This window comes from Centropristis striata, chromosome 9 (genome assembly GCF_030273125.1).
Source record: "Centropristis striata isolate RG_2023a ecotype Rhode Island chromosome 9, C.striata_1.0, whole genome shotgun sequence".
Classification (NCBI taxonomy): Eukaryota; Metazoa; Chordata; class Actinopteri; order Perciformes; family Serranidae; genus Centropristis; species Centropristis striata.
The window spans coordinates 30,324,709-30,347,631 of record NC_081525.1 but is presented as its reverse complement, the minus strand read 5'-3'; the positions used below and the strand labels follow the sequence as shown (position 1 = coordinate 30,347,631).

General features: G+C 40.3%; 1 protein-coding gene across 1 annotated transcript in view; it reads left to right on the top strand.

Annotated features, from left to right (window-relative positions):
* The window catches only part of rnf13 (ring finger protein 13), a 60,500-nt gene that overhangs the window by 15,656 nt on the left and 21,921 nt on the right, over positions 1 to 22,923 (top strand). The window contains exon 4 of the mRNA XM_059340808.1: positions 4,319 to 4,441. Within this exon, the coding sequence (XP_059196791.1) occupies positions 4,319 to 4,441 (123 nt within the window). The remainder of the gene's footprint in view (positions 1 to 4,318; positions 4,442 to 22,923) is intronic.

Here is a 22,923-nt window from a genome sequence, read left to right as displayed (position 1 = left end):
CTGCTCAAACACCCTCGCATCTGCTGTGTCAAGAGATGTTGACTCTGAAAGCCATGAGGGTTTTTTCTCCGTTTCATCAGTGGTTTGTTATGGAGATGATGCGCTAATGGGGTTTCTTAATGCACCTGCATGAGTCATTTGTATTGCGCCTGTTTCTGGTAAATGTATGGTAATGAACTAATCATGGATGTTTTCCAGCAGATAGTTCCTGTCAGTGTCCTGTCAATGACTCACTGTACATATACAGCGATTAAACAAGTCATTGTGTTGTTCTCTCTGTTGAGAGAGATTTGATCTTGATCACTTTCCCCACTCACATTTTCTCAGCCAGTCTAGAATGTGACCCAGAAACAAACCAGCATTTTTTCATATTTGGACTGCAGCAGCCCCATTCCACTGGCGTTCCTATTCCGGTTGAGCGCAGTAATGGTTTCAATAAGAAGGTCGTGGGTCAAAGCCACAAGACCCTGGTGATCAATGTGGCGAATCATGTGATTGAAGACTATAAAATGCAATGATGAGAAGCTCTGTGTGCAAAAGTGAAAGCAAGATATGTAGCTTCACCTGCTTCCTGTTGTGGTCATGCACAAGGTGAAGGCAGGTGAATCTAAACATCGATGAATAAAGCTTTAATCTCTTTACAGGAAGCCCCAGTCAGGCTAGAGCCAGTTATTAAGTCCTCTGTTTCTCCCTACCTGAACTCAATCTGCAAACAAGCCCTATAGTGAGATTGTTAGTGAGGGGATTAAATGCGATCACCGTGCAGTAATTTGGAATAGTCCACCAGAGAAATCCCCCCTCTCCCTCCCTCTTGAATTCTGCAATAATAGAAAATCCCTCACAGCTTTTTTCATACACTGTATTATGTTAGGATATTTGCAGCTTCACTCACAATCATATTCTACACTTGTATTTGAGTGTGAATGTCAGTTGTATTCTTTTCAACATAAAGCTTTATACTGACAGCCGAATTTGGAAAACCATCAAGTCTGATGATGATTTAGTCTCTGGGGACAATGGTGTAGCCAGCTGATATATGGATAACGGATGTCCAGGTTAAGGCTTCCTCTTTTGTGTGCTGGCCGTCGTTTTCAGTCTGATTAGCAACTTGGGAAGCAAGAATGGAGTTGGAGTTGAGAGACGATATCTACAGCTGCACTTTTTTTCTGCGTATGAATGCATATATAGAGTACTGTGCAAAAATCTTAGGCAGGTGTGAAAAAATGCTGTAAAATAAGAATGCTTTCAAAAAAGAAATGTTAATAGTTTATTTTTATCAATTAACAAATTTTTCTTCTGTGAGTGAACAGAAGTCTACATCAAGTCAATATTTGGTGTGAGCACCATATGCCTTCAAACTAGCATCAATTATTCAAGCCATTTTTTCACACCTGCTGAAGACTTTTGCACTACTGTTTATTTTTTAAAAAGCGAATCAAAAGCTCCAACATCTGATTCTGATATTACATTTAGAAAAATACCTTTGGCCTTTTGGACCAAACAACCACAGCCAAGTCATTGGTCAATATTACTTAGACTACAAACTAAAACCCAAAGGCTTCTTATGCTAACGTTTTGTCCTATTGTCTAAATATTCTGCATTCATATGTAGATATTAGTTTAAAGAGATTAACTGATTAACTCCAAGCTTTAAGTTTATGAGAGCAAAAACTGTTGCATTTGTATTTTTTGTCCAGTATAGCTTGGTTTTGTTACAATACAAGCCTTCTCTTGGAAGTGGCTCATGGTATTTTCCTTTTTTCCACTGTGGCTTTATTTCCCTGGTACAGTGAGTGCAGAAGAATCTTTCCAAGTAATGTTGGTTTCCAATCATACTCAATTCATGAATTTGGCTTGGCATATGCAGTCAACAGACCCTATCACAGTAAAGGCGTTACTACAGGATGATAGCCTCATGTGATTTTTGTGTGATACAGTGGACAGATGGCATTATATCTTCATCTCATTTCACTCTACGTTTTCAGGATTTCCCCTCCTTCCCCAGTTATTTCCTGTTTTTCACCATCCCCTCCTCTCTGCAGCTCTTGGGTTCTTATTTTAGGTGTTTTTTTTCTACCCAACAGAGGGCGCTCTTGCTTCTGCTTTCAAAGTCAGGAGCAGGAATGTGAGGCAGTGGCACAGTGATGTCATTCAGCAGCAAAGCAGGGCTGCACTGGAGGAGGCACCCAGAGGTGACGGCGGTGAAGGAGATGGGTGATTCCTCGCACGTTGCCCCGCCCAGTGGGATGATTTCACAGAATTCCCTGATCCCCGAATTTGACCTTTGAAATGTCGGGTCTTATTTATGTTGAGCTTCAACCAGACGAGGCAGTCACTCTGCAGATTTGCCCGTTCTGTTGTACAGCGTGGATCGGTTTGTTAGCAAATGTGATGTGTCACAACGATCATTTTCCATATGTGGCTCAGCTGCTGTTCAGGAGTTGTGTCAGTGTGGCAGCCGGTAGGATGCAGTCATCGAGAATCAGTTTGCTGTTAGCAGACCCTGGACTTGTGTATATATATGTGTGTAAGAAAGTGCTGACTCTCCTCGATATATGGGCTGTTATTTTTTTTAAGTGTTGGCTTTAAGAGAGAGAGAGAGAGAAAGAGAGAGCTGAAGTGGCTGGCAGAGTCCCAGAGTCCCACAGCAGTCCACACTTCCTGTCTACCACCCTCCCTCTCTCACACACACACACACACACACACACACACACACTTGTGTTAGTTACACTTGCATAAGAGCAGCACAGGTTCAGAAATGTATACCATATCAGGTTCCTCCCTTCTTATCTCTTGTGTATTTTCCTTTCATCATCTTTTCTCCATTTATCTGCGCTGGTTCTTCTATTTCCTCACCGTCCCCTTCTTTTTGTCTTCACCTTTCTATTTTTGTCTCCCTCCATTTGTTTTTTTCCCTCTTTTGTCTTCATTTCAGTGGCTCTCTGATTCCCCTTGCCTCCATATTTGTATCTTTCTGTGTTTTTCCGCCTTTGTTCTCATCCCTTTATCACTCTGTCAGCCTCACTGCATAACCCTCCCTCTCCCTCTCCCTCTCCCTCTCCCTCCCTCTCTCTCTCTCTCTCTCTCTTTCTCTCTTCTCACTATCGCCGTCTCATCAGTCACTTCAAAAGCTGTCGTTTGAAATGGGACTGAGACAGGAAGCTGCAGGGGGAGAAGGAGAGATGGGAAACACAAGGGCCAGAGTTTTTCAGGGCAAACTGAGACCCTGACAAAGTGAAAACACCAGCTATCTTAAAAGCTATTAGAGTAAAAAAACCCACGCATCTCTTTATTGACACACAAACACATACGGAGCATAGACAAACTGTCAGTAATATTCTTCATTCCACTGTATTATGCATTCATTTTACATGCATTACCATGTTACATTTATGTTTGATTTGCCAGTGTTACATCTGGGGCTGCAGCCTCTCAGCATCTCGTTTTTTTTTCTTCAAGTTTTTTATCTGTGGTTGTGATTGATGTTGTTAATCTGGGAGCAGCAGAAGGGTTGAACAGAAATGGCGCTCATACTTTGGTAAAGGGAGCTCACGTTGCATCCTGAGATGTAGCTGTGTCGTGTTGCTGGTCTCTAAAATTTGACAAAACAGTTTTGCTCACAAATGGTTTTCAGAAACCCAAAACAAATTGTATTCCTCAGTGCTGATTGCTTCTGATATAGCTATTCATTGTGATGAACTGTGATTTTGAAAATGATTTTCAGTTTGTGACTACACTTAATCTGCAGGTTATTTCTTGATTAATCGTTCGGTCTGTAAACGTTAGAAAATTGTGAAAAGAGTAAGCCAAATTCTCAAGGTGACTGTCTCTAAAAGTCGTGTTTTGTCAGTAAAAAAACAAAAGCTGTTCATTTGAAAATTATATAAAACAGGGATAACAGAAAATCTCCATATTTGTGAGGCTGAAAACAGCACTTTCTGCCACTTGGGCATGAAAAATAACGATTCATTAAATAATTCAAATAGTTACGATAGAAACGTTACGCGGTGCAAAAATAAGTGTGATTAAAATGCGTCAATTTTTTTTTAACGCGTTATTTTTTGTGTAATTAATTAATCTTAACGCGTTACAGTCCTGGCTCTAATTATTTCTGATCTGTATTTTTATTGCACAGACTGTGTCACTCACTCATAATTTCTAGGCCTTTTTTTTGTCAACAAAAGACCAAATGCCTTATTTTAGTTGTATAATGAAGTTCATTATTGGTGCATCATTGATTTTATTTTTTCGGACTAGATAGTGCTTTCCATATCTTATTTTCCCTCACCATGTCATGTTTGATGATGTCACCCCACAGGGCTTCCTGATTGGAGCACGACCAGAAAATGCGTGCGAGCCCATCGAGCCCCCTCCGAGGGACAACCTGACAGGCGCCTTCATTGTCCTCATCAAGCGTTTCGACTGCAACTTTGACATCAAGGTAAAGTGTTTACACTGGTGTGTGTGTGTGTGTGTGTGTGTGTGTGTGTGTGTGTGTGTGAGAAGTTATTGTCACAGATCTAAGTCTTTCCTGAGGGAACCACCCCAACCATCTCTATTTTAATCTAAAGATGACTATTCTAACTTTATATCTAAACATAACATTTTTCCTGAAAGCTAAACAATGCACTGTCAAACCCAAAACTATGTGCAGCATCGTTTGTTCAGTGAATTATGGACCATATATTTTACTAACAGGCTTGTCGTGATTGTTTGGTGAAAGTCTATTTTTGTTGAAACTTGTTTTCGTGCACAACAACACCTGGAAGTATCTGCAAACATTGTGTATTTTAGTAGCTGTTAATTATAAAGGCAAGCTGCTAAAACAGCGTGTGAGGTACTGTATACTGATGTGTGTTTCATCACACTGCATTTCTATCAGATCTCCCTAAACACAATTTCCTGCATGAGCATCTTTCCCACTCCACTGCCTCTTGTCATGATAACACATTTTTAAGAACGGAAGAAACTATTCCGATAAACGATAGTATCGTTGAGTACATCCTTTTCCACAGCAGTGAATTTTGAAATCTATTAAATCTTTAAAAATGTGTAAAATAAATATTAAAACATCCTAGATAAATAAAACATACATGAACAAACTACAATCAAAACAAATAAAATAGACTCTTGGGCTCTGTTAACAGAAATTGCACTAAGATGAATATTATATTATTATTTATTATAAGTAATATTTAAACAGTCTGTCAAACATTTGCAGTATTACTAAAAAAGCACAAAAAGTCTGCGTTATAATGCGTCCACTATAAGAGAGGCGTGGCTCCTTTAAGAGGCAGGGCAGTCAGTGCTGTGCAGTAGCACAGTGCTAATAAGCTGCACATTTAGCTCTGTAGCAGTACAGTGTGTATGTGCTGCGGCAGTATGTGTTCACTTAGCGACCTCCATTTGTTTACAACAAGCACCTGACACTCTGTGCACAGTTAGTGATGCCGGTTAATTTACGATCAGCGGCGGACACTTTGTGTACAGTTAGCATGCTGGTTGTTTATGATCAGTGGCGGACACTTTGTGTACAGTTAGCATGCTGGTTGTTTACGATCAGTGGCAGACACTTTGTGTACAGTTAGCATGCTGGTTGTTTACGATCAGTGGCGGACACTTTGTGTACAGTTAGCATGCTGGTTGTGTACGATCAGTGGCGGACACTTTGTGTACAGTTAGCATGCTGGTTGTTTTACGATCAGAGGCGGACACTGTGCACAGTTAGCAACAGTGGCCCCAGTTGTTGTGCAGCTGCTGAGATGAGCAGTGAAATCCGAAATGTTCCCACACTGGCTTTGGCACCAATTCCATTTATTCCACCAGACTTTGAGTTGTGCAGCCGTCAGGACGCTTAACTTCGAGTAACACACTCACTATGCTTCAGCTGGCTAGCGTCCGCACTACAAAATGTTGATGGCTAATGTAAACAAACACGCATGTAAACAATAATTAGTCCACAAAAACTATCTTGTCCATTTTTATATATCGAACAATAAGTCATTATAGTAATTATCGTGACAGGCCTACTTATCTTCTTCTTCTCTGTACTTGTGGAGCTGAAAAGTTCTGGGGCCTCATGTATCAAAGAGTGCGTAGCTTTCATACTGAAAGAGGGCGTACTCCGAAAACAAAAAAAGTACGTACGCAAACTCACCTTCACATGTATCAAGCTGTTCCTACGCCAGGTTCTGCACCTTTCCTTGATACATCCCAACCAGCGTGGAACTGAGAGCACATGCACGAGCCACCAACCACGCCCCGGCTCCTCCCGAAAATGAATACGCAGAGGACATGCAAATGTCTATGCAATATCTCCTGCATGCCCGCTGATTATCGACAAAACAATGGCAAATCAACTTACTGCCACTGCTTGCGAGGTGGATTTGGGGATGAGGTTTGGGGCAGGAAAAATTAGCTTTTTGGTGCCTGAGCTCTGGGATCAGCAACAAGGTGTCACTGTGGCTGTTAACGCAGCCGGATCAGAGACCTGCACCATGGCAGAAGGGTCCCTAAACACACTCTCCGTCTAAACGCCACCTTTTTTAATGTAACTCAGAGCCGATAGAGCAGCCAATGCGTAATGTGTGCCAAAATCATTTTTACGCATCAGTTTATAAGCCACACCTAACTTGTTGTCCCAATTAAACACCTGACTTATTCTGAAAGGATTTCCAACACACGTTTTTTCTCTGGGGAGAGGGATCTGCGCGTCATGGATCGCTGTGCAACTGCAGCGTTAACATCTCCATGTTAAACTAAAGGGGAAACAGTTGGTGATCAGGACTTTGACACAGTGATTAAGGCAGGTTAATTGTGAAAAATGAATGCTCCTCATAATCAGAATCAGAAATACTTTATTGATCCCTGGAGGGAAATATCAGAATATATAGACTTAAGAAAATATACAATCTTAAAAAACATACAGACTTCAACATACTATCATTGCACAAGTAAGCTTCAGTACACAGGTGAAATCTAAAATATGATAATCGATGAAAAAAAAGTCTATTCCCTCATATTTAGAGAGGGTTATTGAGGGTGGAAAATGGCATTTTCCTCCATTGTCCGAGAGCTGTAAACTGTAAACACAATGCCAGTTGTGTGTAGTTTGAGTTGAGATATGAAACACATTTTAAATAGAGCATAAAAGACAGTACTTTCTGCCAAACAAAAGTTTGCGGTGCCACCACACGTTCTCACGGCAAGTTCACTTTTCATACTTTTGCCGTGTGCGGGAAAAACGGTGCACGCAATGTTTTTGTGTGTACGTAGCGTTGATACATGAGGCCCCTGGTTCCATAATAAGCCAGTGAAGCGGCTGAAAGAGAGGGAGAGAGAGAGGGAGAGAGCTGATCTCCATTAGTCAAGTGAGGCATCAAGACATGTGCAGTGCACAGAGGGTGGTGAAGGCAGCATAAGTTGTGTGTATGTGTGTTGGGACTGCTGCCAAGTTCAACACTTGAGAGGAAGAGACGCTTAGAAAAGAAGATGAAGGAGAATTTAAAAAGAGTCAAGTACGAGGATGTGATGTGTCACACATACACAGTGGAGTGTGTTTTTGACCTGCGACACTGGCGCCTTCTTTGCAGCATGCGGTCGCTGCCAGCTTCACTGTGTGCCTGTTGAGTTTGGCCAGGTGATAATGCAGTTGGTTATGCAACGTTTGAAAACACGCTATATTAAGTGGTACTGCATTAAAGGGACAATTCACCCCAAAATACATGCATATTTCTTCTCTTACCTCTAGTGTCATTTATCAGTCTAGGTTGTTGTGAATTGAGTTGCTGAGTGTTGGAGATGTCAGCTTTAGAAATGTCTGCATTCTCTTCATTATTATAGAACGAGATGTCACTTTGAGCACCTCGAGCAAAGTGCAATCTAATTCCATTATATGCAAGAGAAGGCAGACACCTCGACAGCCGAGATCTCTTAACATTCAGCACTTCACACCCAAACAATCTGGATTAATAAATCGCACAACAGGTAAGAGGGAAAAATGCATATTTTCTTATTTGGTGGGGGAGTTGTCACTTTAATTAATGATGGAGAGCAAAAAGCATGATCCCATGCTGGGTCACTGTTAAAGACATTTGGCTGCCAGCCCAGAGGGAGTCCTGGGCATAAATTGTTAAATTAAATAATAGTTGTAAACAAATATAATTAGCAAAATTTGTGTCAATGCCTGTGCAAGACCCAGCAAGTAATTGCCAGTATGAATGAAATCTCAAAAATGAAAACAAAATGTAAAGCTCAAATATGCAAAAATATTTTTCTTTAGGGAGTTGAAGAGCTTGATGATGTATTTCTTTGCTTTTTTTGTTAAAAGACATTTACTGTACTGTCTTTTTCATCACGACCTGCAATTGTTACCAGATACTTCAGTTGTGAACATATTACCTCTCCCCCTGAAACCACTACATTTGTGAGTTTTGTTATTATTATTATTATTATTATTATTATAATACCACCCTCTGTCAATTCCATGGATGATTTGTGCAAAATTGATTTGATTTGATTTGATAACAGGGAAATTTCTAGACTGACAGCAGCAAAGTGGATAGCAAAATATCAATACATAGTAAACAGCAGTATAAACTAGAAATATAAAAAAGCAAAAAACAATTTAAAAGTACAAAAAGTATCAAAAATTTAAACAAAAGTAAAATAAAAAGTTAGGAACATTATATACAATCCTTCTCACTTTTTTCTTGTTTTTCTTCATGTTTGCACTTAAAAATACAATATGTGCATATGCAGGAAACACCATGTGGTGGATCTGTTCCTCAATGCATCTTAACCTCAAATTTTCATTGGATTCACAGTGACAAAAACAGAAGAGATGGTCAAAAGGAGTGAGGTAGAGAGAGGGGAGAAAGGAGAGTTAAGAGAGGGAGAGTGGGGATGAGTAATGGGGTGAAAGAGAGGAAAGCATGCAGCCTCTTGGCATCTCTCTCTGCTTCTTACTCTCATACTTTTCAGCCTTACCTTTTCACTCTGGACCTCGTTTGTTGCTCGCCTTATTCATTCACTCTCACATTTCTTTTCTTTCCCTCTTTTTCTATCTTTTAATTCTGCACTTTCTCTTTCCTTCTCACTCTTGCAGCCTTAGAAGGTCTTAGTGCATCACACACACACACACACACACACACACACACACACACACACACACACACACACACACACACATACACACACTAACTCATAGAAACATGTTGACAGACAGGGCAGTGAGGTGTTCCCTTTGCTGGAGTGTAACCAGACTCCACTCCACATAGCAGAGTGTCAGACAGACACACAATATAAACACAATGCAGACACGCACACACACTGACACACACACCCGACTCTGAGCTATGTCAGATTTGACATTTAACCTCCTGCAGCTCCCAAAGGAGCAGCTTTGACTTGTTGAAGTTCACTCTGATTTTCTCTGGTGCCATTTTCAATGTAACATAAAATGCACATTGATGTTATAATGCATTTCTCACCAGCGCCTCAAAATAAGTTCCGACAGTAAGTCCAGATTGATCAGTTGTTATAGGCCTTGATAGCATGTATGCAGGTATTTTTAAAACTTAGCTTTTCCTGTGAGTTTTGTCCTTTTCTCCTTTTCTCCTCATGTAAACAAATGTTTTGCGTCACTGGAAACGGATGATTTGCATAGTGAAAACTTGTTGATGTTGAGGTGACAAAAAAACTTTTTTTCAGCTATTGTGGGAGGGTGCACCATTATTGAAGCAAAATGTGTGCACTTGCAGACATGATCAAAACAGATCTGGTCCCTTTTTTTTTTAATTTTTTTTTTTACATATTTACACATACATTTACAGTTACTTTCCCACCATATTGAGGATCAGAGGCGTCAGAATTCGCTATGTAGGTCACAGCTCCATAATCCACGACACAGACCTTGGTTAGATTGAGACTTTGCTGTAATCGCTGTCGAGTTGTTTCACAGCGCCTTCTAATTAAAGCAAAACTTGAAGCTGATATTTCCTTAAAAGCTCTCTGTGGATTCCTGCTGCAGAGGATGATGCTTCTTGTCCTCCCACCTCTTCTCTCCGTTTGTTTGTCATCTTTTAGCGTCATTGTGACAAGTGACGATGGTCTGGTGTTTGTTTTAATTGCTTCTCACACCATCTGCTCTTGTCAGAAAGATTTCAAGGTCGGTTGTTGTAAAGCAACAAGTGCAACTGCAGACTTAAAAATCACAAAACTGATTGACTGCAGTGTCACATTTCTCTTTTTATTCTTTGCTTCCACAACCCACTGCATGTAAAACCTGTTTACACTTGGTTATAAAATGCATTTTGGTGACCTGAACTATTTTAATACATTTTATTCAAGAACATTTAATATTACAGGTCAAGAATGTAAACATCAGAACAACATCAGCAGTAATCAATCAACATCATCAACATACGTTCTGTTCTGTTCACATCTGTATTTGTCAGGCAGATCCCTCTGACTTTGATGTTTGTTCCACTTGTTTGATGTTTGATCCAACTACCCAAGATGCCTTTTAAAAACAAGTGTAAAGAGTACGGTAATGTCTCTTTCACTGGATTGTTTCATGAAAGAAAAATAGCCTTTTTCTAGGCTGTGGGAAAATTTTGCAAATGTTGAATCATGGCTTAAAATACCACATAACCACAAAGGGACCAACCCTCCCCTGCATTTCCTGTCAGTATAGCTATCAAAATAAATGCAAAAGGACAAAAGACATGTAATAGATGTAATACAAAATATGAATTACCATGTTTAACCTTAGAAGAGTCCTTTTTAATAGTTTTATAGGTGTATTTTTCTACTGGCTCTATATGGGGATGTTTTTATTGCACTACTGCAGTTGGCCACTGGGACATGTAGGAAATATGGCTCCTTGTCCATGTGTTCATTGGCAGTTTTTAAACTTCGCATGATGATTGTAAAAACAAGTTTGAAATAGGCAAAAAATTATTACAATAAACTGGGTTTGACAGTAGACCTGAAACCTGTCTGAAGTGTGTGTGGGAGGTTGTCTTTCTTGCTTTCTCTCCTCTCTTATTTTTTTTTAATCGCCTTTCCAATCTCTTTTTTTCCTCTCTCTCTCTTTCCTTTACTCTCTGTCCTCAATTTCCTCTCCTCTGTCTCTCTTTTATACTTGTGCGCTCACACACACTACACTACAGTCTGGCTGTGGGGCTGTCTGATTTCAGTCTCTGCCTTAATGATTCTGGCTCACACACACACACACACACACACACACACACACACACACAAACTGCTTCCTCTGCCTCTCTTTGCCGTTGTGTCTCCATCACTCTCCTTGTTGCTTTTTCCTCTAACTGTTGTCTTTCTCTCTCCCTCTGACTCACACACACACACACACACACACACACACACACACACACACACAGAGTTTGCCCCTAGCATTTAGCTGTCTACCTTGAATCTCTCTAGTCTCTCTGTCTCTCTCTCTGTCTCTCTCTCTCTCTCTCTCTCTCTCTCTCTCTCTCTCTCTCTCTCTCTCTCTCTCTCTCTCTCTCTCTCTCTCTCTCTCTCTCTCTCTCTCTCTCTCTCTCTCTCTCTCTCTCTCTCTCGCACACACTCTCTCTCTCCCTCCCTCCCTCCCTCCCTCTTAGCCGGGCTCAGTTCCCCCCAGAAGCTGCAGGGAAACAAAGGAATAATAGATTCCATCTTGAGTGAGACGACACACTCGTCTATGTGCGTCTGTGTGGTGCAGGGGTGTCACCCCCAGCATGCCCGCTGCTTCGTTTCATTGCCGTCCACCTCTTTCTTTATTAGCATTTAGCCATTAGCATCCAGTGAGCAACAGTGCAGGGTTTTTTAATGGATCCATGGTCGTAATGGGCAATAAAACGGGCACTCACCCACTTAACCCTCCAAGTGTTAGCTCCTCCACCCGTGGTGTGTGTGTGTGTGAGAGATGCAGTGTGTGTGTGAGAGATGCAGTGTGTGAGAGATGCAGTGTGTGTGTGAGAGTGTGTGAGAGATGCAGTGTGTGTGCGCGTGTTGCGATAAGACATGACAGAGGAGGTCGAATGTCGAGAGAGAGTGTTCGAGATGGGGAGGGGTGAAGGGGATCAGGAGTGTTAATAGGCATACTCACTCTTTGTGTTTGTGTGTGTGTGAGAGAGAGAGGGAGAGAGAGGAAAGCATTCCTCAATGGCTGTTTCTTTTATGAAATAAATCTCTAGAGAGACAGGGTTTGCACTTCCTGTATACTGGGATTCTTTGAGGTGGTTTGGGCGGCTCACTGCTGACCTTTCTGACCTTTCTGGGAGAGGGGGGGTGAACAGGAAACTCTATACCCTTTTCCTCCCCTCTCCCTCCCACGAACACTCCCCCGTGCCTCCCTTACATCTTAGCCAGGATCTTTGCAGACTGTGTCCGTCTGTCCCACTGCAGCCCTCCAATAACACACACACACACGGAGCAGGTCTACATACATTGAGACATAATGTTCTAGTTATGTAACATGTACTGAGATATGTCCAACTCTGTGAAACCACGTTGTTCCCCTGTTTCTCTTATTTTCTGTCTCGCTCATTAAGTCTCTCTGCTGCCCTCTGTGCTAAAACATCATGCAACAGTTTCAGGAAGATAGTCATAAAATCAACAAAGTGACCCGGTAAAGTCCAGCAGTATCTACCTGAACTTTGGTTTTAAACCTGTAGTAGCACTACAGAGTTGTTTTTCCCATTTGGCTTATTCCTTTCTGTGTCTGTCTGCTGTTTGGTGCAGAAAAGGTAGTGTATAGTTGGTTTTTAGAGCTTTTTCACTAAAAAAACAGCTGCCTGCTGGCCCTAAATGATGCCATGAGAGTGAACCAACACAGAGAATGTGTGAACCAGACAGCCAAACAATGAGCTGAAACTCACCATAAAGCTCTCTAAAGCCGAGGGGAGCTGCAGACTTAGCTCATAATTTCCAGTATCAAGTATCGATTGTAGCTGCTTTAAAGAAATCTGTTGGAATTGGTCATCCACTGTTCTGTTTTCAGCTTGTAGTGCCTTTAGTCTGGTGGAAAGTTCCCCATCTGAGCTCTACAGCAGGTCATGCTACGAGACAGTCCAAACCTGGCCTGGCAAAGGGCAGCTCAGACTAAACGTCTAGTTTGGTATAAATGCCTTTTGTCCTTTCAGGAAACTGTGAACTTGATGTGGCTGGGCAGAGATCAGACATCATACTCTAAACAATTCCTGAAAACATTTACCAGAAGAGCTCACTCTAAAACTGTACAATTATGATAAAGAGTCCAGTTAGACCGGTTTATAGGTCAGGCCAGCATAATGAGAAACCGCAGCAGTGCTTATCTTGATCTCAGCTCTTTTAAAAACAAACTAACAACATATACAACATATTATGTGGTTTCAGTCCATGCCTTATGCTATAACTTCTTAATTAAAAAATTAATAAATGAAAATGGAAGGTTTAGATGAAACCCATCAGTATACCAGCATAGCCTTTTAAATAATATACTCACAAAATAATGGAAAAAAGAAATAAAGTCACGTCTCCATTAAAAGCCTGGTTCAGGTGAGGAAAATAAGAGCCAGCGACACTATTTGAAACTTTTCGGCAAGCCGTGACAATTAGTCAACTAATCAATTAGCCAATCAACGAAAAGATGATCTCATTTTTATAATAAATTATTCGCTTATCGCTTGTTATATCATTTATGTCATATTAGACTTAATATCACCTTGAACTATGAGGAACTGGGATTCAATATTTTCTATTTATTTTATCACAAAAACAATTGATTAATTAAGAAAATAGTTGCAGCCCTAATTTAACCTTAATTCATGCTCAAAATATCCTGATTTCTCTTTTAATCGTTACTTGGATGTCTATTAAAAATTCAGACTTGATAAATGTGTCTAATAATCTCAAACAGGAGGAGGCGAGAGAAAAAGCTGAATGCTTAACAAATCAAACTCAAGCAGGAGGCGGGCTGCAAATTTTTAAAGTTCAAGCTTTGTTAAGCAGACTTGCTGACATATAGTATTTAAACATTTATGAATTCCTTTTTATCACAACCTTTTTATATCTTTAATTTTTCTCTCGAGTACAAATTTAAAGCTAAATCTGGTGCACATGGTGATGTAATCTGTGTCCATGACAGGCTACCAAGTGCCATCGATTGATTGACAGCCGGTCTGACCAATTGAAATGTTGCAGCTGGGATCCAATGAAGGAAAACAAAGTATCAAAAAGATGAAGGTTAAAGTCCCTCAGCTTATCTTTAGGCGTGGCCATGCCTGGTTCTTATCAACAAATCAAACATGTCTGAAAAGATCTTGATGAGCTGGGAGCGGCCACAAGGTCCTCATTTCCCCTGGAACAGTGTTGAATGTGTCCAGTCAGCTTCAGAGTGTAACAAGTTTTTACCAGCTGCAGTCTAAGTTGGTCAGCGTTTGTTCTGTGGCTGGTAATTTCCCATCCATCCTTGCTTCCTACCTCTGCCTTACAGTAAGTACATTTTATTGTGCGGCCTGTTTGTGCTGCAGTGACCTCACAGCCCCCGAGCTACACACACACACACACGCACACACACGTAAACACACACAGGCCTCAGTCTTTATTCAAACAATGATCTAGCTTCCTGCAGACGCTCACTCAGTCTTATGACAGGGTATGACTATGGCTGACTGGATGTATGACTAGCTCGAGTGTGTGTGTGTGTGTGTGTGAGTGAGTGAGAGAGAGAGAGAGAGAGAGAGAGAGAGAGGGGGCAGTAGCCATATCTCATGTTGCTGTGCTGTTTCTCTGAGCTGTTCTGTCTGTTGCACAAACAGCTCAGCCTGATCCCTTTTACCTACAGGGCAAATACACACAGTGGGCACAAGTACCTTTAATTATACATCAAATTGTTTCTGTGCTTGTAAATTTCTCCAAACCCCTACCTTTAAAACGTGCATCCAGTTACAAAGTTTCCTCACCTTTGGGTATTTTTTTTCCCCAAGATCACAAGAGTGTACACACAGCGCTGATTTAGCTACATACACTATAACAAATTGGTACCACATTTAAAGTAAGGCTTTTTTGCTCATTTAACCCTCTGAAATGTATGTTTTCTTAGAAGGATCGCCAAAAATACACCGTCTATTGTTGAAAGAACAAGTTTTGGTTAGAAAAAGTTACCAAAACGAAGCTTAAATTGTGATATTTCTGTCAAAATCACTTTGTTCTCATTTAAAATGTTGCCATAAATAAACTGTTTGTAATAACTACATCCTGTTAAAAACATTAAGTTCTGCAGTCCTCAGCGCAACTGGGAGGTCATGATTGATTCTGATGAGACAAATGGTTGTGTGACAAATATTTACTGCAAAGCAGACAGAATTGCAGGCTGTTTACACAGAGCAGAGAGGAGAGGACAGGAGAGGTTGCAAATAGAGGTTGTAAAAATGCAAATAGTTCAATATGTATCGCATGTGGAGAACCAAGGTTTTTTCCAATATTTATGACACTTGTGCACACTTGAAAAAGTTTTTTCACACTTTTAGCCATCATTGTAGTGATTCCAGATAGGTTATATTTTTTATGTATGCTTTGTTATTATGCTATTAGTGAGTAAAATGGAAAAAGAGCAAAAACTGTCCTGAAAACTGCTTTAGAGAGTTAAGAACATTAACGCTGATGTCCAAAGCAATATAGAACCAAACACATACAATTATGTTAAATAATAGCAATAAATTAAGGCTTGGAAGCTTCATCAATGTGCTGTAGTTATCTTTATAACAGCTTTAGTGCAAATATAGTCCCTCACACATATAGGGAAGTGAGCTGCATGAATTGCAGCTGTGCAGTATTATCAGTATCCATGGCCTCTCCCTGCAGTTTTATTGAACTCTTTATCTAATCAACCGTCTGGTGGACCTTGAAACTAAAACCCAGCTCTGCTCTGCGCAGCATTCCTCTGAAACAGTAAGGAGAGAGAGAGAGAGAGAGGGGAGGGTGGGGTGATGGAGAACGAGGAGGAGGGAGAGAGAGTAAAGGCGGGAGGGTGGATATATGGGAGAAAGGGGCTGGGGAGGATTGTGGAGAAGTTGGCAGTCGGGGTGATATAACAAGGGTAATGAGGGCAAAGAGAGGAGAGAAGGAGGAGGTTAAATTTTAGAGAAGAGGTAGTTGGGGAATAGGAAGAGAAAGAAGGGTAGTTTTGGGAGGGGGGAGGAGAAATAAAAAGGGAAGGGTGGCACGAGGAGGGAGAGGGCGAGAGGAGAAAGCTTGTGGAGAGGAGGAGAAGGGGGGGAGGAAGAGCAATGAGTGAATATCATGAGGGTAGAAATAATGGGAGGGAGAAGAGAGAGAGAGAAGGTTAAGGGAGGAGAGAGGAGGAAATGAGGAGCTGATTGGGAGCTGCTGTCCAAACAGCAGAGGAGCAGCACAGGACTTATACATCTGATACAGTTTGGGACTTTTGAACCACAGATCTCCACATTCTCTTCTTCTAGATGCAAATCAAGCGCTCCTCATGTTCTGTATTTCTTCCCCCTGAGGACACAGAAGATGTGTTTTGGGTAGTATTAATGAAATTAATTAACCTTGTTTTGCTCAGGTCTTAATGAGGCGGAGGCGGGGGGGGGGGGGAGGAGGAGGAGGAAGAAAAACGTGGAGTAAATAGATAAATACGGGGCAGCAATGCAGGTGGAGAGGAAGGAAGAGGAAGGAGATAAAGAGAACAAATCAGCATAGAGGCAAACATTGGACTCATGGTTGAGCTGACCAGGCCAATGATTTGCCATCAATTAACAATCAGCAACAATATAATAATAATAATTTCCTTAGAGCAAATGTTAAATCAAAGAAACTGTTTCTTTTTATAGGGCGCCACAGGAATAAGTTGTTTAACCAGGAAGTAAGTTAGCATTTTAGTGTCCTTGGGTCTAACCTCTCAAATCAATGAGGATTTCGAATGGGTTTTTGATTAGATGCCTGAAATAAGGTCTGTGGTTAACACAAGCTGAAGAGATGTTCGCGTTATAAAATATGTTAGTAAATACCCCCACTTATGAATTTTGAAGTTTTTATGTGTCCTTTAAAAAGGCAGTTGCTGGGGGCGTCCCGGTGGCTCACACTGGTAGAGCGCTTACCATTAAGGCTGAGTCCTTCCTGTGGCGGACCCCGGGTTCGAATCCGGCCTGAGGTCCCTTTGCCGCATGTCCTCCCCTCTGTCTCCCCCTTTTTATCTATCACTTTCAATAAAAGCAAAAATGCCAAAAAAAGAATCTTTAAATAAAAAAGGCAGTTGCTAACAAGTGGCTAAATGAGACTACAGGGGTTGTCAGGGACATTAAATGTCATCACGCTGTACATGGACAGGAACTCTCTCACTAGTCCACCTCACAGCTTCTACTCGTGTTTTTCAGTGCTCTTGCAAACTCTTGTAGGTTGTAGATTAGGTTGATTAGCTTGCCAAAACCGCTGGTTAGCTTGTCTGAGACCATCTGAACCATAACAGTAGTGATGTTCAAGTCAAGACCGTGGTGTAGTTCGCCATAGCGTAACATAAGCATTTTACTTCTTTTGCCTTCATTAACGCTTCAAACATCATAAAAGTGGTGTTCATCTGTGAAGATTATCCTGCTGAACAAAACATTTCCACAGAGTTTATTTTCTTATGATCCAATGCAAAAACCCCATAGGTGAATTCTCCATAGACACCACGGTGTTGCTAACTAGCAGGCAGGCCTACAAAAATACGTCAATTCTTTCCTCCCTATATGCTTCACAGACTAATTTAAAGAAATAATCGAAAGTTGATACCTAATCAATTTAATATTTGCAAATTAAATTCCCCAAAATGATGACTGCCACAACATGGGAACAGTGTCCATAAACACTCTTAATATACTCAAACACGAGCCTGAGCCTTATGGGATTTTTTAGACTGATACGAATATCAATTTTAAGGGGAAAAAAGTGGATTTCTAATGAACATATACATTTTCTATGTGAAATTTACACCAATATGAGCATGCAAAGGCTTTCAAAAGGCTGCTTTTATAAACAAATAATCACCCCAAGCATTTTCTGTAGCGTTTTCTGCATTATATATTCTGCAAAAAATGTTTTCCTACTGACTCATATCTGATGGCATTTACGCAAATACCAATAGATATGTTATGTCTGTGATGGGCCAGATAAAATCTTTTAACGTTCTACCTAAAACATCAACTATAATGTTCTGTGAAAAAGGTGTGCTGTGCTGCTCAGACTCATTTACACAAAGCTAAGGTCAAGTCTGCTCTATGCAAATGTAGACCAGTGACTGCAACAGGCTCCACACAGGTCATTTTTTACTGCCTGAGCTCCGCAGGGCTGAAGTGTGGAAGAAAAATGGGCTGAAAAACAAATTGAGGACGAGAGAGGACAGTGGGTTAGGGAGAAAAAAAGAAAGGATGTCAGTGGTGTAAGAGGAGGAGACGAGTCGATGTGTTTTAGCTGCAGCACTGCATGAGGAGACTGTGCAGTGTTGGCAGCAGATACACACACACATAGAGGAGTCAAGATGCAGTGGTTATTGACACACACACACACACACACACACACACACACACACACACACACACACACACACACACACACACACAGAGTGGTGATGCAGCAATAATTACTGATGCTATCAGCAGTCTCACAGACACTAGTATAGGAGGGGAAAGGCAGATATTATATGTACATGCAGGCACATTTAACATCATGGCCCCATTTTTAACACATTTTTCTGGTAGGTAATGTCAATAAATTGTTGGTTTTATTCATCTATCTGTAGCACATTTGTATAATAAGCTTTTCACAGAATAAACTCTTGACCAACCGCTTCATAGAGAGTGTCCTGCTCTTTTGGGTTGTCAATGGTTAAGTCCAGCACCAGTGAGTCCGGCAGCTCCAGGTGGCACCATTTACACACCTCCAGTCAGCTGTGACCAATGGGAATCACGTTCCACATGCATAAATACGTGCGCTCACACAAACAAACAACACACACAAAAATATCAATAGTTCAATGACCTGTAGCGGAAAAACTACTTTGAAATGCTTTTTTTTTTTTTTTTTTACCCTTGTGACAGTTTATTGTGAACAAGTTTTTTTTTTCTCAGCAGCACCTTCCTTCACATTCATTGAGTCCCACGCATTCACAGGAAGCTGCTCGATACACAAAAAGTGCAGAGCTGTTGGCCTCCAAACAGCTGCAACCTTCTTGCTGAAGGGCACGTAAACTCTTTAGTGTACTTAATGTAGAATCAGAGTTCAGCAGGTTTGAATTTCATGTTTACCATCCCCACTATTTAACTCTCCTGTAACATAATGCTATGTTACGTATATACTCAATATATTTGATATCTTGTGAAAATCTAAAACAGTGGTTCTCAAATGGGGCTACGTGAAGGCACTCCAGGGGGTACGTGAGATTTTAAAATATACATTTAAAAAGTAGCATCCTTGCAAAAATCCTTTAAAAATAATTATTTGATGAATGTTTTAGGAAGGTATAAGTTCATAAAATTAATTTTATATTCAGTATACTATTCAATTTCATGATCCTGAAAACCCAGAGTCTCCCCCATACCGGGATGGTTCGACCCAACCTGTCATATGCCACCTGGCATCACCTGTCAATCACTTGAAAACTCAAAGATGGAGTCGTGGTTGAAGCGAAGCAGTTATAGTTTTAAATGGTTATATGCTCACTGTTTTTACTACATTAGTTTGAATCACTACATTTTAGTGATGGGAAATATTTGCAATGAATTTAGTGATGGATTATTAACATTTTAAATGTTTGAAATAGTTTTTTTTTCAAATGTCTGAATTTTGTATGTGTTTATCAGTTCCAAAGTTAATAAATAAATCAGACACTGATGGCACAGCACTCTGTTTTTAAGTCTTTTTTTTTTTTTCAACCAAAAATGCTTTGCCCTGGTTTGGGGGTACTTGGCTGAAAAAATATTTCACAGTGGGTACATCATTGAAAAAGGTTGAGAAACACTGGTCTAAAGGATTTTTAAAAAGTTCCCACACACCGCACAAGTTACCACACTTACCGTCAAATAACAGTTAAAAAAAAAAAAAAAGTGTTATTTTACAGATAAGGATTTTTTTTTTTTACTGTAAATAATTTGCTGTATAATTTCCCATTTAATACATTTACAGATATAAACTTTCAATTGATGGTTAATATTTGTAATAAAAGTATTTAACATGTTTATGCCATTTGCAGAAAAATAAGAAAAACCCTGATAAATAATACAGCAAATTTCTGGAAAATAACTTTTGTTATTTTAACAGTGTTAACACAGGGATTTATTGTGATTTTTTAAATCTTATTGTAGGAAAATACACACCACTGTAAACAAAGTCTGATTAAAAGAGTTTATTGTTTTTATGCAATCAGGACAGAAGGATGAGTATTTACATTATCACAGCACATTTAGATTTTTAAGATCATATAGTTTACAAACATTTCTCAACTTCCCCAATGCTAGGGTTTAGTTAGGAATGTCTAAAAAAAATTTTTTTTTGCACGGTTTCAAGTAGCAACAGGTCTTTGCCTCTGTTTTCATTCTTGTGATAACATCTCATAGTCAGCTCTTTAAGCTTCTCCCCAACTAGTCCATATTTACAAACTTCACTTGTTGGAACCAACAAGTAAAGATTAATATATAAGTAGATTTCTGAGACATTTCTTTAGAAGCAATAACACCAGTAACAGCAGTGTAATGTGTTTCTAAGGTCAAGTATCCAGTCGTTATCCAGAAGAAAATATATCACAATCACCGTTAATTTAATGCAAATTTCTGTCTTGTATGTCATTCTGTGTTTTTAAACGCCTGTCAAAAAGCTTCTGGAGCTTGTCAAGTTCACTCGCAGGGCTCCAAAAACAACAGCCAATTAAGTAGAGTCCAATCCGCCTTTTAAAAATCCATAATTGGTCAATGAATAGAAACTGCAGTGTCAGTGCTGCGGGCCAAGTCAAAATTTGGTCAGCACACCACAGGGTGCCAAGATGAGAAAACAAGCATCAGATGGTGATTTTGCTTCAACTTTGTTTTGAATCCAAGGCCTGATAGTACAAAAACAGGAGAAATTATGTGGACTTTGTAAGGCAGAAAAGGAGAGAACAGAGCTAGAAGTTTCCAGTGCCAAGTAATGCCGTTACGTGACACAAAAATATGTCAAGATGCCCTTGAGAACAGCACTTAGCCACTTGTTTTTTTCTGTGTAGTTTCACTGTTGCTGTGCAGGGGAGCTGCCATGTGTAGAAATGTGAGCAAAAAAGTACTAAGAAGTGTAATTTCACTTTCTTGAAATAAAGAGGTGAAAATCTACATTTTAATATTGACATTTTATCCATTTTCCCCCCACAACTTCATCATAGAAGAGCTGGGTGTGTGCAGAGGAATATGACGCTGCTGAAGGAGAACAGCAGGATTTTTTAATAGTGGTCCCACAGGGATAACGGCAATTAAGTGGTTTAATGAAGGCTGTTAAATTGACATGGAGGAAGGCGCTACAGCTCAGCACGATTGTCTGCAGATGGTAGAAGAGCAGCCCAGGGTGATGTGCTCCTCTTGTAAGTTTGTGTGTTTATAACCACACGCTTGCATTCTATTGATTTTTCTTTTATTTCTAGAGTTTCACATCTCGTGTTCCCTTTCTCCCTCTGTTTTTTTTTCTGCCTCTCCGTCTCTTTTTTTCTCTCCCTCTCCTCAGTCTCAGGAATGCATTGAATGTCCTTATCTTTGCCCATGCAAACACAAGGGTGAGCCAGCAGCAGAGGTTGAATTCCTCTGCAGATCCCAGGCAGACAGACCGCACTACACACTGGCATCTAGACCGCCTGCAGCCAAAAAGGCTCTTTATGCTTACTGTAAAATCCCCCTAAAAAGACACTAAACTATTGAGAGTTAAAGACAGTAGGGTTGTAGATATGTTTGTCTTCTGTCAACACCTACAGTACATTTCATTTTAACCAGTTGGAGTAAAGCATGACCTCAATATCATGACTGGTTACAGGAGAAATTTACTGATTAACTAATCACCCCTGTTACTGCAAGCAGCGTTCAGACCAATTTGAGCACTATGTGAAAAAAACACAGCCTTCTCCTTCACTTAAATGGAACCAGTCCGGCAGCACAGTGGGGAGCCAATGCTGTGGGCTCCAGCAAAAAGTTGAACCAGTCTCAACTCGCTGCAGCACGTCGTCATCTGGCAGGCCAATCACACACTAGCAAGCACACATTCCTTGTAGTTTACGATGTTTCTACCCCTTGTATCGTCGATGAAAGATGAAAAAGCTGCCGCCTTGATAACTTTATAGAGTTGTAAAATCCATTGTGCAGTGTGTTCGGTCTGATAAGGCTTTGATCGGGTTCATTTATTACTATTACTGGACTTTCTCTGTTGAATTTCATGTCTCACACAACAAAGGCCTCATAGGCCGATACACAGCCATCTACAGGTGTCAAAGGTGTCAGGATCTGTTTGATTTATATGTTTGTTTTGTGGAAATTAATCAGAGCACATTGCAGAATTACAAGTCGCAAAAGGTTCAAGCAGGTTGGGATATAAGAGGAAAGAGCAGAGGGAGAAGAGAGAAGCAAGCAGGCTGAAATTAGTTTTACAATCTTTAGTTATGTTATCATGATATTAACCCTCTGAAGCATGTTTCCTTTACAAGATTGCAAAAACTATTTACTGAAAACAGGCATTATTGTTGAACTTTGAACTTTGAACTTGAACGAATCATAGGTTAAGAAAGTTTCATTTTGAAAAAGTAACTGAAACAAAGCTTAAAATTGTGATATTTCTGTCAAAATCTGTTAATTCTAGGGAGCCATGAGAAGAACGGTCCCATGACAAATATTGACAGAAAATCAGACAGAGCAGCAGGCTGTTTACACAGAT